This window comes from Prinia subflava, chromosome 16 (genome assembly GCF_021018805.1).
Source record: "Prinia subflava isolate CZ2003 ecotype Zambia chromosome 16, Cam_Psub_1.2, whole genome shotgun sequence".
Taxonomy (NCBI): domain Eukaryota; kingdom Metazoa; phylum Chordata; class Aves; order Passeriformes; family Cisticolidae; genus Prinia; species Prinia subflava.
Window position 1 is genome coordinate 3,601,804 of NC_086262.1, and position 16,441 is coordinate 3,618,244.

The following is a 16,441-nucleotide window of genomic DNA, read 5'->3' on the forward strand; positions in this document are numbered from 1 at the left end:
CCCTTCATTCCTCCATCCTTCCAGCCCTCCATCCCAGAACCCTCCCACTGGAAGTGTGGCCACAGCCAGCTTTGCCTCCACGTTGAGCTTCCACCCCACTCTCTGACAAAAGCATCAAGGAAGAAAAGCAGAGTTTGACTTGTGAGTCCATTTGTCTCAAAGTACTGAATTTCATAGCACAGAGGTTTTGAACATGTAACCCTTCCTTTTTCACCCCACAGGACCTACCATTGTTTTAAGAAGCTGGTTCACTCTCTTTTTCCTGAGGATTTTCTTGTCCCCCTCTGAGGTGGAAGGAAACACTGGCTGGCTCAGCCTGTGTGAGGCAATTGTTTCATCGGGTGCCACAGTGCTGACAGACAGAGTTAATCCTTAGAATGGAAACAATATTGGTTACACAAACCAAAACAAAACCAAAAAAGGAGAGTCAGACTGTAAGACAAAGCAGAATTCAAAATTGTGAACTACTGCAATGACTAGAAAAAATTGGGACATTTTTAATCTAACTATAACCTTAGCATAAAAAATTAAATAATAGGGAAACAATAAACTTCATTCCATCGAAACTGCCAGTGAAAAAAAAAGAACCAATCTGGCCAAAGAATTAAAAATAGATGAACACATGACAAAGAAATGGGCCATGGCAGTCTGTTGTGTTGTGCTAAACATCTGTTACAGGCATCTGGAAAGAGAGAGGCAGTGAGAGGGACAGATGAAATGCAGGCTAAGAAATGGGATCTCCTATGGAACAGGGGGTAAGAGAGACTGAAACTGGGCCTGTTTCCTCCATGTGTCCCAGGCTGCAGATGAGCTCCAACTTTAGTCACACTTTCCCTTTTCTTTCTCACAACCCCCCATCTGTCTGGGGGCAGCCGTGTTCTCTTGCTTTCCCTGCCTCCCATGGGGAATCCATGGGATTCCTCTCTGGTTTCAAAAGCAGAAGTTGAAATCCTTTGGGGATATCCATCCCCCAGAGCACAGCACGGAGCATTTCTCCCTGTTTCACACACTGCCCTTGCCTTGAGCCCTTGTTTCTGCTCCCGAGACCCTCCTGAGCAGGGAAGCTGAATAAACCCTGCCTCTTTCTGGGCAGCAGGAATGCTCACACCTTAAAAGGAGTGAAATTCGGAGCTTCAGGAGTTACAGTCTTAGAATTTGCATTTTGGCACAAGGTATTATGGTGTTACCAAGTATTTGGAGCAGTCCAGCCTCACATGCACAGTACACTCTTCAATCATAATTTTCATCCCAGCGGATTTCCCAAGGGTGGAGGGAGCTGCCAGCCCTGCTTGGAGCAAACCCTTCATTGCTGTTTTCTCAACATCCTAATAAAGTTCAGAACTCTCACCCTGGTGTAAGCACCCCTTACCTGGGATAGTTGGCATGGAACGACTGACAGTGCTCATCTGCTTGAGGACAGAAGTTTTCTGAGGTGCCACCACATGTTCTGAGAGGTTGGTGTCACTCATGAACTCGTATTTCCTTGACAGCTGTTAAATAAAAAAGTCCCAACATTAATGATGGGACTTTGGTTCATGTATTATATTATGTACAACCTAGAAACATGCTGCAATTTTGCAGATAATTTATAGTTAGATAAAAACTTTTCATTCTACATAGAAATAAAGAATTCTAAAAAAGTTATAGACATAATCCGTGATCTCAGATCTGAATTCCTGCCCTATTTTTGGCATAATACCATCAGAGAACTCTGGGTGTGATCTGCAAAGTAAAATGAAGTTTTGAAAACATTTTTCCCTATTGCATTAACGTGCCCAGCTTGGCTGCTGCAAAGCCCTGTCACCTTTTTAGAAGCAGAAGAAAATCCTCTAACTCAATACACAGTGGGATCCCCACAGTTTGGTGTATGTGTTATCTAATTTCATCAACAGCCAAAGGTGTTCCTTGGTTTCGGGTATCAGTGCTTCTCAAAGCACAACTGTGCTTTATCTCTCTTTTGCATAAGGATATACAGTGTAAGACAGCCATAATCATCCATGAGTTTCTCTGTGCTTCCCAAGCAGTATTTCTACTTTCTTCTTCTACTTTCTACTCCATTCATTTTACCTTTGATGATTCCTTCAAACATTTTTGATCAAATTATTTATGCTCCCTCCATGTAATTCAACAATCTGTTACTGTCTGGCTTTTTAATTCAGATGGGGCTGGTGTATCTAGAGGACTACATACTAAAATAAATCCTCCTGAGGGTTAAACTCTATAGAGAAAAGGCCAATGTAAGTTCCATAAGTGACTGTAACGATGCAGCCCTCGGATGATCCATGGAGCGAGAGGTGCCAGTGCCTCCAGACCTCAGTCTGGCTCCATTTAGGGAGCTCTGTTTGCAATCTTGCACTTTGCTAACAGCTGCATGTTCCATAACAAGGTACAAAACGTACAGGGCTCATCACTTCTGAAACAGCCCTGACTGCGAGGAGCTGCCATGAAATGTCAGCACAGTCAATTGCCTCTCCACAGGAAAGCAGCTTAACCCTCCCCACACAGTGCTCCTCTCTGAGCTAACCAGGCTGAGAATCTGCAGCCTCAGAGCTCTGCTTTCTGCCACCAGGAGCCAGGAGAGATGCTCTGATTTTCTCACTGATTTGTTTCCCCCACAGCATCTTGTGTGCTTCATTCATGGCAGGGCAGATCATCTCTGCATCCTGCATCCTTCCCTTTATGACAGCTGGAGCTCTCTGGGATATATTTTTCTTTTTCTAAGGAAAGGAGTAATGTCTTCTTTTTCATGGATTATAGAACACTACTCTAAATCAGTAACGTACACATTTCATGTCAGAGATAGAAATATCAGCTGCTGCCTTCTCATCAGCAAACACCACACTGCTTCTTTTTGTTCTTTTTTTGGACCTTCTCATCTTGACTTCAGGATGAGGATTATTTTGTGGAGCAATCTCCTCTGATTCTGCTTTTCCTTGCTTTGGCAGCACTGCTTCCAGATCAAAGCTGCAAGGGCAAAAGAAAGAAAGTACAAGTTGCTGAGTGATATTTTAAAAGCTGCTGGAATTCTGATGTCATTTCCCCATGAAATATAAATGCAGGTCATTCTTTCCTTCTACTTTCTAGGCAGCCTTGCAAACTGCTGGCAAAAAGTATCTGATGTGTTTCAGCAGCTGGAGATACAAACAAAATGCCTTCAGACAGTGTGACACCATCTTAAAGGTAGTGAAAAGGTAAAATATTAAAATGAGATCAATGCCTGTTCAAAGATTTGTGCACCCTTCTGGAGGGGAAGCTGGAAGAGAGCAGGAGCAGCCTCAGAACCTCCAAGTACAACAAGGAGTGTCTGAAAACCCAACCCATCCACATAAACCACTGGACTTTTTCAAAGTGAACTACTCAAAAAGGGAGATCAGATGTTTAAAAAAATTTATTCAAACACTACTCAACAAGTTCAGTTTTATATGCACTTTGTTTGGGAAGAAGTTCTGTGTGCCTGAAAGATAATTTATAAAGTGAACAAAACAATCTGTGGATGAAAAAGCTATACCTGTAATTGTTCTCTCAAAATTAAAAGTCTTTTTGCTTTCCAATATTGCAGTTAAAACACATTAGGCAAAGCCTTCTACATTACTAGACTTTACTAAAATCTTCCACCTCCTTTTCAAGTTTGTAAAGGTTGGTTCTTTCCTATTCACATTTTACAAACAAAAAGATGCTAATTAAGTTAGATGCTATAAAGAAACTTGTAAAAAACCCCAGATCTAAGTAATTTTTAAAAAAGTAATTTCATTTTTAAAATACTTATTTTCTGAAAATGAAATGCCTTTTTCTTTTTTTTTCTTTTTTTTTTTTCTTTTTTTTTTCTTTTTTTTTTCTTTTTCCCCCAGTGAGACTTGAACACTTTTTGTCTATTAAAATTGAAACTGTAGTTTTCAGCCTGGAGGAAGTGATAGCTATAGTTAAAAATAATATTGGTATAGTCTGAAGAGGCTGCTGGTGGTCGACATTCCTTTTAAAAATCCTTTTGTTTCATCTCACCAAACGGATTAAAAAGCAGGAGTGACCCAGGATGTGCCCTGTGTGTCTGACCCACCTTTCTGAGGCGGGTTTCCTGGGGGTGCTGCAGTCGGAGCTGATGGAGCACATGGAGATGAAGGATAACTGGCGGTAGGACTTCAGCACCGACCTTGGCCGCCCCACCCTCCTGTCATCGAAGTCCGGCTGCAGGAGGGAAGGGAGAAACCTCCTGTCAAACAGCTCTGCACCCTCCGTCCGTCCTGCTCACACCGCACCTGAAGGCTCTGCACATGTTTGACACTTGGCATGAAAGGAGCTGTCTGCTCCAATTAATTGCTGTGACTCATCCTGTGCCTGGATGGATTCTTACTCTTGAGACCTCCCAAACTCAATTCACAAAGTACACTCTCTGCAAAATTCTAAATAGGTTGGGTTTTTTAAGTGCTGGTCCCTAAGAGTGCTGGAGGGTTCATGCAAGAGGCAAGATTTCTGATTATGGATTTCACTTTCTGTTATTGAAATTATTAATGCAATTTCATTATTTCAAGTAAATTAATGCAATTACAGCCACTATTATTGCAAAATAAAATACATAATCAGGTAGATATACAGAATTTTCATCATGCAGGTGTATAATACAGCACATATCCAAAATTAAGTTAGAAACTTGCTACTTTTCCCCCTATAACAGAAGAAATAAATCCTATTATAAAATCACCAACGCTGAAAGCAACAATATAAAATAATTTCCAAAGTAACTGTCATTTAATCACAAAACCCAGGCAATGTCATTCTTGCTAGCCTGCACAACTCAGATAGGACATTTTATTCAAGAATTGTCTGGGGAGTTTGTGTTCCGAACTTATCCTTCAATTCCCAGATATTTCAGTTTGTTCTCAACTAATATTTATAGTATTATACACATGACAGGTTTTACTTCACAACACAGCTGGAAGTGGCTGGCACAGGGACACATCAATTGCAGATCAAAGCCTTAAACCACTAAGAAAAATTACAAAGAGAACAAACGTAAGAACTTGCTTTTACTTCCTCAATAAGGCTTGCAATTTTAAGTTGTAATAAAATATACTCAAAAATTTCCAGATGAGGAATATTTGATGCGTCAGGGAATTGGATCAGCTCTTGGATGATACAGTTCAGATCCTACTACCTTTAGATCACAAGAAAACCCATAAGCAAAAAACATAGCATGTTTTTGTTTAGAGCAAGATGTGTCTTAAATAAAGAGAAATTGGGGTAGAGGTTAAAAGGAGAGTAATACCAGTTCTCTGGCTCCATATTGTTTTTCCACTTTATTTTTTAAGTGCATGAAGCATTCCTCCATCCGGTCATGGAAAGGGCGAAGATTATCAGAAACTCTTCTTTCATGAATTTTAATTCCAGCCCCGAGGAAAGGTATCTTAGGAGGAACAAAAGAAAAAAATGGTGAGACTTCAAGTGGGTCCAACAATCTCTCTGGCTCTGTTTAAATTATTTGGGAAATCAGCTGCAAAACTCTTCCCGTGACTGGCAGGTGGATTTGCCCATTGATCTCAGCTTGGAGCAGCAAATACAAGATGGAAAAGACTCATGAAAAATGGGGTTTCCCAGTAAATTTCTGGAAAACATTGGCTGTCTCTCAGAGGCTGTGTCCTCTCTTCTATGTATTTTAATGTTATGAGATTTGTACAAAATACTTTTAGCATCCCTTCTGCCACTAACCTTTTCTAACTGTTGTAATTCAGCTTTTAACACTTTTGCATTAATATCTGGGATCTTTTATAATCCACTTAGATTCCATGCTTCCTTTTTGTGTCCTGGCTCAGTAAATACTGTGAACATTGGTCCACCCATCACGTTGATCACATTTTATAGAAGTGCAATTGCAATATAACTTGTAAAATCATGGTATTAAAACCCATCTGTTACTGACAGATCTGTTTGTCCTCCTCAGAGGGATTTGCAGGGATGGGTAGAAATGAGCCCTTATTTCCTATTGCCAGATGACACCGTGGCCAGTCAATCCTACTGAATTCACTGAGTGATTCTGATGGCCAGAAAACAACACACAGAGCTGTGGTGGGCAATGACACAGGAGCAGCTGTAAAGGTGCAACTCAAATAATAACCAAACTGGGATAAGTCAAAATGAAACAGGACCAAACTTCAAAAACATTAAGAAAACAGTACAAACAATTCCATTAAAACTCTTTGGAAGATCCATTTCAATGCTGAGAGAGGAATAAACAGTAAATTTTTGCTGTTTCTCATCCATGAAAGAGAGACAGAATCATAGAGTCATTGAATAGTCTGGGTTGGAAGGGACCTTTAAAGGTCTTCCAGTCCAGCCCCCTGCCATAGACAGGGCCATCTTCAATTCCCTCAGGTTGCTCAGAGCCAACCTGACCTTGGATGTTTCCAGGGATGTTTTCACTAAGTACAAAGAATGAGACACGGAACCTGAGGAGAAACACCTTGAGCCATTCATTTCTGATAGTAAAATCCCAGATGAACTCTCACTATTTCTTACCTTCCCTCTATCTATTTACTGATAGCAATGATTTCTATTTTAGATTGGTTAATGGAAATAGAATGGATAATTTCTGAGGTTATGTTTTTTCTGCTCCATTATCATGGTCAGGTCAACAGAAAGAGCCATTTCCCCTTGAATCTCAGCAAAAATAGAGTTTTTCCTGCAACCACCTTCCATAGGTGCATTTTTCTCCTTGAGGACAAAAGGGTTCTGCAGGCTGGTTATCATATATACATTGCATATAAAATACTGAATAGTAAACTCAACCTCAGTGCTGCCAGTATAGGGAGAATATTCAGTTCTCCTCTGGAGACACAACTTAAAAATATTTCCTAATAATCTTCCATGCTATTTGCCCCACAGAAGACACATAGCAGCAATCCTGAAGGGTCCCTGAGCATGAAAATAATTCCTGAGAGCAGCAAACACTCGATTAATGTTTCTAGTGGGAAAAAATTGTCCACAAAAAAGAAATGCTCTAGGAAAGAGTTGTTTCCCAAGAGAGTTTATTTATTATTTGCCAACCCCAGAAATTCATGAAAGCATTAGGATCTTTGTCATGCTCTCAGTTTTCAGGAATAGAACACAACTTGGAAATCCTGGCCCTTTTAACCATAAATGTAGCCTGCTATATGTGGCTTTTGATAAACCATTCCAGATAATGTGTTCTACCAAATACCTTTCAGGGGTTAAAAAAAGGTGGAAATGGCACAATCACCTCAATGCTGTGTTCTCCTGCTAGACAGGAATGGAACAAAGGAACCCCTGGTGAAGTCTCAGTGGTGGCTGTCAGTGAGAAATTACCTGCCAAGCAATCAGATCTTTGAGTCTGTTCAGTTTTTCTGTATCCTCTGGATGGTGTCTGATATATTCTTCTGTAAAGAAAGCCTTAGACAAAAAAAAAAAAAAAATACAGTCCATCATTTTGACAGGTAAAGAAATCAAGCATTAATGCACAGAGCCCGGGTGGTGATGGTAACACTGCTCATCAAGGAGGAGAGGCACAGGCATGGTCCTTAGCCAGATGCTGCTGGTGATAAATCCTCCCTCTGTCAGCTGGGAGCTGAGGTGCACTTTGTAAAAAGATGTATTTGGTCTTCATCCAGCACTTCTGACTTTGAGACCCTTATTATGAAACCCAAGTATTGTTTCTTTTATTAAGTTTACAGTGAAACTAAAAAGGCACAGATTTGGAGTATTGTGATTTACATCAGCTGATAACTTCAGATATTCTGGTTTGCTTTCAAAGACAGAGGTGACCAGGAAAGGAGGATTAGAGGATCCCTTAACTGATGGAATGATGGCTTTCCTATTCCCCATCCCCACTGCACTGCCACTTTAACAAAGCATGGAGGAGGATTATGAAATGATGCACCTGAGAATGTTCTTTGCAGTGACTCAAAAGCTCCTACCTTCTCATATTTAGCAAAGCCACCCATAACAGCTGGATCAACAATTCCATTCAGAAGCATGGAAAGTGGATTAATAGGGAGGTTCTCATCACTCTGGTACTGGTTAATCATCATCAAAATCTTTTCATTTGTCGTGGACATAGTCTCAATAGCATTTTCCAAAGGACTAATTGTGCACTGTAAAGAAACAAAAGCTTCTAAGGTTCATAGATATAAACAGTCTTTTTGTTTTATAACACTCACGTACGTGAACAACACTTTTGCAATTCAGCAAACTCACACAGACTTGTCCAATTCTGAAACTCTCAATCAGGCACAAGATACATTGATCCTGCATTGAGCAGTAGAAAGATTAAATGTAAATTATACTGGTTTTGTACGTATAAAAAGAAGTAACTGCAGCCTTGTGTGATAATTTTGCAAACTGGTTTGTACATGAGGACTCAGCAGCTACAAGTTGGACAGGCCCTGAGCTCGTAAACACTCACCTGTGATATGGAGACCACCTCAAACCAGCGCAGGATCCCCGGAAGTTTGTAGGCTGTAACAAATGATGTCCTCTCAATCCACATGGACTATTAAAAAACACAGCAGGAGAAAATGATGCTTCAGGATTGAAACTTTAATCTTTTCTGCCTTCTGAAATGTCAGAGTGAAATGGATGTAGATGGAAAACATGTGCATATTTTTGCATAAAAAGACACCGCAAACTAAATGTAGCACAGCAACTTGAACAAATAATTTTCCTGATTTCAGATTAGGTCATCTTCAGGCACAAAGCCTACATAAAGCAGGGGAAAAAAGAAAATTACCCTTGGATCTTTTAGTCTGTATCCTATTTTTGCCATTACAGGTGGAATGGCTGTCATTAAACGACCCACTCTTGCCTCTATCCAGATTATATTTCCTCTCTCCACATTCAAAAGGTGTTTCTGCAATTAAAAGCAGTAATAGCCCTATAACAACTTGCCAGCATTTTGACTTTGTTTGTTGTCCTCTCCTTTTTCTTTTCTGAACAAGACTGGCTGTTAGTATTTTAGAACGGTTTGGAATAGCCACTGTTTCATTTATCCTGCTGCTCCTTTTTTCACCATGAGGTAACCAAAATTGTTAAATACCATAACAGATGAACAAAAACACTCCAGCTGTCCCAGTTTCCACTTCTTTGAAGGAAATGGGCATCTTATCTATTGTCCTCAGCAATGAAAATGTCAACAATTTTGTTCTTGTAAAACCATTTCGAGATATATTCATAAATAAGCCCAAAAGTCTCCAGTTTGCAAAGGAGGCCCAGCTGCATCCTGAGTCTTGACAACACATTCTGGGATGTCAGGGTAGAGTTTGTGTCTGAAGTTGTCTTGGGTTATGTAACCAAAAAAAAAGTTCTGTTCTATTCTCTTTCATCTGTTGAAAGCAGTTGGGGAAATGTTTTTCTTGTAACTCCAGGGGGAGGAGGGTGGATGCCTTCTGATAACAGCCCAGCTGTTAAACCAGGTAGGGCAGTGTTTCTGATCTCTGTCACCACTGCCCACCCTCGGGGATATCTTCTGTTCATGGGCCATTGAGGCTCACAGTGACTGACACATTCCATCATCCATTGGGAGATGCTCCACCCAGTGGGGAGGAACCAACCATTCCCTACCCAGATAAAAACTGAGATGAAGGAACACCCAGCAGCCTCTTTGCCACTGGATTCCCAGAGTTAGACCAGACTCATCTCACCTCCACTGGACCCTTTCTACACGATCATCTCTACTCCAACAGAACCACATCTGTCACTCCAGGAGGATTTATTTGGACTGCTTCCAACACCCTGACCAACAGGGTGTCAGGTCCTATCTCTGACTCTGTCAGGGTTTCTAGGATTGTTTGGTTTTGTACTACTACATTTGTATTTTTCATATTCCTAGTAAAGAACTATTATTCCATTTTCCAAAACTTTACCTGAAAGCCTTTAACTGCAAAATTATAATAATTTGGAGGGAGGGGGGTTTACATTCTCCATTCCAAGGGAAACTCCATTTTTCCCTGGCAGACACCTGTCCTCTCAAACCGATACAAAAGTGTTGATTTAACAGCAGGTAGGAAGCTCTTACATGAAACTGTTGACTGTGCTAATCAGCACACACATAACAGGAATTGTACATTTTGGAAAGAAATGGCTTTTTCCAGCAGTATGCCAAGAGCACAGCTTTAGCCATAAGGCTTGGATGGGATGCTTTTCAAAACAAACCATAAAATACCAGATACCTGTAAAATGAAAATACAGATACCACATTTTTATGCTTAACACTGAGAAGTAATTTCTGGTGGTGTAGATTTCTTAGAATATTTGAAGAGTGAAGGCCATTCCTCAGCATTCCACCATTAGGCACAGGAGTAAAACTGACATAGGTGGTTCTCTCACAAGGTGAGATTTCACAAGACAACACTCACCTCGTTGCCAGGCTGGCAGCAGGTGGAAGTGTTGCAAACTAGGAGTAGCAAAGCATTTGATATTTATTTACATGTCATTTTTTTTCCTAATGAAAATCTGTACAAGAAAAGGTTACTGCTGAACACAAACATGCTGAAGGTATTTAACTGCATAATGTTTCGCTGCAACTGGAACAGTGATGTATAATTAAGTACACAGGGGTCGTGCTGAAATAGAGAAGCCTTGCATTTGGTTTTTTTGAACCAGACCTTAAAGTTAAGGTGTCTGTAATGAGTAATCTGAGCCTAAGAAAGGAGCAAAATTCAGTCACAGTTACCAGAACTACATCCATCACCTTGTCATTAATTTACTTACAGCAAATTCATTTTCAGGGTCAACAGATCCTTTTCTGACTGGTCTTGAATAGTGGAACCGCTGCACATTGTTTGACTTGTAAAAGCTGAAAGATTTTAAAATGACTATTGTTAAATACTGAAACCAGAAATTATGGATCTTATTATCACAAAGAAATATTTCACTTTGAGTAGCTGAGCTTTTAATTAAAAGTAAATTTACTGCTCAGAAAAAAAGGACTTTACTGGAAAATCAGATGGCAACTACTTTATCTATAAATCAGAGTCAACACACAGTATTTTACAAGTATTAAGCTTCAACTTGTGACTGGATGATTTCCCAGGTATAAAAATTTCAGAACTTCCAGATTAATGTTCAAATCTACAGCGGGACTAGAAGAGATGATTCCTCTCATCTTACTGTGGCATGTGCCCTGCTGGCCAGCTTTATCCTGGTTTTTGAAAGGAGTCTCTCATTCAAAAGAATTGATTGAGCAGAGCAGATATTTTCACCTGGAGTGGAAGATGGCACATGACAAAGTTGGACAAATCTCGTCCAACAATCCTGCTCACAGTGCACAGCAACATTCCACAAGATAATCCATTAATAACAACTTCTTGAGATAGATAATAGTATGTATATAACTGCTTGTAGAGGGTAAATGTAAAGAATGCTTTGCAAATTTATATTATGTTCTGTTCTATTCAGCTAATTTTTCATTCTCCATCATTGTGAGATCTTTCACTAAACTTTCAACCACTTGGCTTTTAGCACTGGGGCTGCAGAGTTTTGACTATGCATTTTGCTGTCCACAGGAAAATCTCTCCTTTGGGTTTTTAGTTGTTGTTTTATAGATGAATTAAATTCAAAGCCTTGATAAGTAAAAGCTAATTTTACAGAAAAACAAAAATCTCAGAAATCTCTTCCAGTAAAACTGAACCATGTTTTGAAAGCCCAGAAAAACAAATGGAGAAGCTCCAAACATTTGAGTTAAGCAAACCATGGTATGTTATTTCATAGGAAACTAGGATTTCTGATCCAAACTGCAAAGATTTTCTTCATCAGTAAAGCAAAATAACTGGAAAATACTGCCACACTGAGTCAGATCACTTTGTGCAGCTCCATCTGAAAGGACAGATATTTTGAAGCTCTTTGATGTAATAAATGCATTGCCTTCACCTAATGTAATGAACAATTAAATGTCCAATAAAGTAAAACCATAAAAGTAAATCTTTAAGCCCAGATGTAATCAGCAGTTTGGTTGAATTCTGCAGCTGAGACAAACCATTACAAAATCTCCCCTATGAGCAGAGATTGTACTTTATGTGGAACACTTTGCTACAGAAACTGAAGCAGTTGGAAGTGTGGCTGGCTCTACACTGAAATCTGATCCAACAGGACCACATTTATATTCTGCCTTTCAGTTACTGATTTTAAAATTAATCAAGTTGAAATTAGAACCACAAGTTTTTGTGGCTTTTTGGGTTGGGTTGTTTTTTAGTCTGTGTTTGTTTATTTACAATCTTGTCACACAAGACCTGTGCTTGGATCTGATGTATTTACTTTGGTGTATGTGTGGAGGTGATTCTTATTTCTCCACCCTGAGTCAGCTGCTGCTTCAGTAGAGATTCCATAGGGAGGGCTGCAGACTAGGGGCACAACTGGTTTGGAAGCAGTTCTTGGCCAGTCTGTTCTCAAAACACTTTGGTCAATGCATTTCCTTTATTCCTTTACAAACCCCACACTCCACAACACCAGCAGAAACCATTTTGCCACTGTGTATTCTGCACTGGGCCAGACAAGATATAACAAGGTCCTGTCATTCAAGAGCCTTCATTCAACCACTCTCCCACTGCAGTCACCTCCAAGAGCCCTCTCTCCACCCTTTGTCTGAGCAGCTGTGTTGAAAACTCACTAACTTTGACCCAAAGCACAGATTCCACCTCCCTGCCCTGCATCCATGGGTTGTTTCTCCAGTGGTGGGTACAGGCTCCCACATGGAATTCCTGGGGAATATCCAGCACAGATGGGATGGAGCTCTGAGCAATGTCCCTGGGGGGTTGGACTGGGTGGCCTGTGAAGGTGCCTTCCCTCAACTGTTCTCTGATTCTATGGATACATAAGTCAGTAAATTAAGACAATGAAAACTCCAAGATTCATTAGTAAATAACTGAATTCACAAAATAATGGTTGTCAGTTTAGGAATATGGACTGATTTTCATTATACTATCTACTACAGAAATTCACTTACTTTATGATTTGATCAGGCACTGCCTTATTTTTGAATCTAGGCTGCTCCTCCAGGACTGGCTGCACTGTAAAACACTGGATATCTGAAATTGTGAAAGTTAAGGGCAGGTTATTAACTATTAGTTTGAAATACTGTAGGCTGCAGGAGAAATAATAATAATAATAAAAAAAGACATTTTCTGATGAAAAATCTGCAGTGTTCAGAGTTCCATTTCTGGAGTTTCCTTGGCCAAAAAAGGGAAAATCTGCCAGTAGTAACCAGTGAATACATATTAATTCTGAACTGCATTTTTTTATTATTTCCCGAGCTTGAATATCTGCAGCTGAATTTATCACACTGATTCATTCATTAAATTTTTAAGCTCAGGCAACTTACAAAAATAACATCAACCACATCTGATCTTAACAGTTTCACTGTGTAGCTTTAGGCATGCATAAAGTCATGATGGTTAACATTTTGTTTTGAAATCTGTAACTGAACAGCCCTTTTACTTGAGATTTCCTTTTTCTATAGAAGTGCTGTTTTTAAAATCTGGATACTGTATTTGTAAGTAAATATAGCACATCCTTACATATTTCAGTATGTTTGAAACTCATGCCCTCTGGTTAGATCCTTTTGCAGAGGTGCAGAAGGAGTGCCTATCTCCTGCTCCTTGCAAATAGATGAGCAAATTCTACCTTAAGGACTGAAGCATGTGTTCTCCAAAAAAAAAATTAATTAGTTAAGAGACAAGACAGACTTGGGAGAGCATGGCTTCCAAGCTTAATGTACTATTTTAGACAAGCCTGTATAAACTCCCACTTCAGTCCCAACAGTGTGAAAAGAAAGTGTTCCCTTTCTCCTCCAGAAAGTTCCACCAGAACAGACCAAAGTGAGTATGTGAAGGATTACAACATTACCTTGAAAATTAATAAAGGAAAATCAGGATGCAAAAACAAATGTCTGATACAATGAAGGGATCTCATATCTGCTCAGTCAGTAATGACTCAAATCAGAAGGAAAAGATAATCAGAGTTATTCTAACCAAGAAAAATTGAGGCCATTTTAAGTTGGTTAACAATGTTTGTAAGTTTGTAATTTCTTAGGAATAAGAAAATTTCTGAGGGGCTTGGGACATGTTTATGTTGCCAAGAAATGGAGGTGATGCCGAAGTGTGGTGCCAGTCAGAGCAGTGCTCGAGGAAGACATGAATTTAATATCAAGACACAACAGCTATGGATGTGACGTAACAGAAAATTTGCTGCTTTAAACTGGGTCTCTTCAAGTGTGTGACACTGGTTTTGCCACTTGAAGAAAATAAAGCTAAACCACTTATGAACTATGATGAATTTTCTTCCCCGAAGGGCTGTCAAGCCCTAGCACAGGCAGCCCTGGGAAGAGGTTGAGTCACCGTCCCTGGAGGGGTTTAAAAGACATGTAGACGTGGCACTTGGGAACATGGGTGAACAGGGCTTGTGGCTGAACTCAACCTTAAAGGTTTTTTCCAACCTAAATGTTTCTATGACGAATGAAAGAGACAGACTCCTCAGAACTGCCAGAAAAACAGGAGCTCTCTCAGGAACAAACCAGAAAAGACATGGAGGATGTGTAAGCGAAGCTGCAAACTGAGCTGCCACGTCAGTCAACCTTTTCAGGAAATTATTGTTTCACACAGACAAACTCATGCTAGGCACAAGGTTTCCCACCCCTCCTTCCCCCTGCAGTCTCCCACGTGTGCAAGGATACACTGACCAGGAGAGTTCCTCACATCCTCCCCGGGCGCTGCAGTCGTGTTCATCCTCTCGGCGCTGGGAAACTGGCTCATCAGCTGGGCCTGGAAATCCTCCCTCCTCTCGTACTCCTTGCCACGGTAGATGAACACTTTGTTCTGCAGGAAGGAGGAGTCACTGCCTGGCCTGGGTGCTGCTGAGGCAGAAGCTGCGGTTTCGTGGTGATCGGCACAGAGACACAGCAGTGCCCAGGCTTGGGAATGTTTCTGTTTTCTGAATATTAATCAGCTCTAAAGCCAAACACCATTTTGACCAGGTGCTGGAAAGCAGCAGTGACTGTTCAGAGATTCTGGACTCAAAGTTTTATTATTCAGAAACAATAACACTGGTTTAACACCAGCCTATCATTTCACTGTTTTCCCAATGTTTTCAAGGCAGCTTTGGCCTTTAAACTTGGGAAGCAGGGCCTCTCATTGCTTTCCATGTGTGAAGAAAGCCTCCCTATTATTGGTGTATGTAAGAGAGAATTTTAGTAGTAAGAAAAATCAAATATTTAGGTTATTTTTATGCTCTGAACTCATGCACCACTGTGGTTACAACAATGACCTTTTTAAAAACTACAGCACAATCCAGTTGTGCAGCACTTCCCAAGCTCGACAGGTTTCTTGGAAAAACCAAACCCCTTGGAGTCTGGATTTAGCTCATGGTAGTCAAAACCAGAGAAAAGTAAAGAAAAGAGAGCAGATGCATCATGTTTGAATAAAACCAGTCCAAACCTACCATAATTGTCCCAAAGAAAGAACTGTTGCTGTTCAGGAACAAACTTAGAGCAGTACAAGACAGTTGGTATGAACAGGTCAGCTCAAAGCATATTAGAGGTCAAAAAATTAATCTGGATATTCATCATGAGGAAAACAGGAAAACAAAAGAAGAATGAAAATAGATGAAAAAGTGAGAATTAATCAAGTTTACCCTTAGAAATGTTGGGAATCCTTGGCCATAATATCCAACAGCAAAATAGTCTGGTTTAGGCCTCAGAATTTTCATGATGTTTTCATAGAACTTTGCTTGTTGGATCTGAAAGCAAAACCAACAGAAATTACTTGTGTTTGGGGGTTTTAGCTATGCATTTTTAACCTCTACTGCACATGCAAGAGCTATCAGCCATCAGCTGATGAGCTACAGCAATAATCAGCTTTCACACAGGATGCTGCAGGGGAACATTAAACACTGTTTACATTTATATGCAAATACAATATACAGTGAAATGGGTACGGCTTCAGCTTTAATATTTGACATCAGAATTGGGCTTACCCTTGACTTAGGAGAAAAGCAAACACCAAAGTCATCCCTGGCCACTGATAACAGTACTGAAATAATACATTTGGAAAAACTCTTTGCCTCAAATGTTTCCCGAGGTGTGGGATCAACTCCAGTTTTTACTGTGGCCTTGTATCAAGCCCACACACCATGTAAAGGGCTTAGAACAAGTTCTTCCATAAAACACCAAGTGTTATTTAGGTGTTATGTCAGTGAGAACACAGTACTGCAACTTAAACTTAAATTTAAAAATGGCTTTTAATTAATGATAAAAACAGAGCAAAAGAAGCTTTCTTTATACACAACACCATTCAAGAACATCAGGTTTTGATTCCCACAGTGTTGTGTTTTTTTTGTTTGTTTTTGGTGTGGTTTTCTTTGTGTGTGGGGGGGGGTTGTTTCTTTCTTTTTTTTTTTTTTTTTTTTTCTTTTTTTTTTTTTTTTAAGATTCAGGGATATCTATTGAATG

The 16,441-nt window shown here is 39.9% G+C and overlaps 1 protein-coding gene across 2 annotated transcripts in view; it reads right to left on the bottom strand.

The window, feature by feature from the left end:
• DOCK2 (dedicator of cytokinesis 2) overlaps window positions 1-16,441 on the bottom strand; it is a 158,838-nt gene that overhangs the window by 2,874 nt on the left and 139,523 nt on the right. Inside the window, exons 40-51 of one of the 2 annotated variants that reach the window (XM_063413581.1) lie at window positions 15,625-15,729; window positions 14,675-14,810; window positions 12,944-13,025; window positions 10,714-10,798; window positions 8,411-8,497; window positions 7,923-8,099; window positions 7,315-7,398; window positions 5,261-5,398; window positions 4,055-4,182; window positions 2,784-2,964; window positions 1,370-1,490; window positions 229-371 (exon numbers count right to left, since the gene is read on the bottom strand). In XM_063413581.1, coding sequence (XP_063269651.1) covers window positions 229-371; window positions 1,370-1,490; window positions 2,784-2,964; window positions 4,055-4,182; window positions 5,261-5,398; window positions 7,315-7,398; window positions 7,923-8,099; window positions 8,411-8,497; window positions 10,714-10,798; window positions 12,944-13,025; window positions 14,675-14,810; window positions 15,625-15,729 — 1,467 coding nt within the window. Of the gene's footprint in view, window positions 1-228; window positions 372-1,369; window positions 1,491-2,783; window positions 2,965-4,054; window positions 4,183-5,260; window positions 5,399-7,314; window positions 7,399-7,922; window positions 8,100-8,410; window positions 8,498-10,713; window positions 10,799-12,943; window positions 13,026-14,668; window positions 14,811-15,624; window positions 15,730-16,441 lie in introns of both variants that reach the window. The other variant, XM_063413580.1, reaches the window with a different exon arrangement.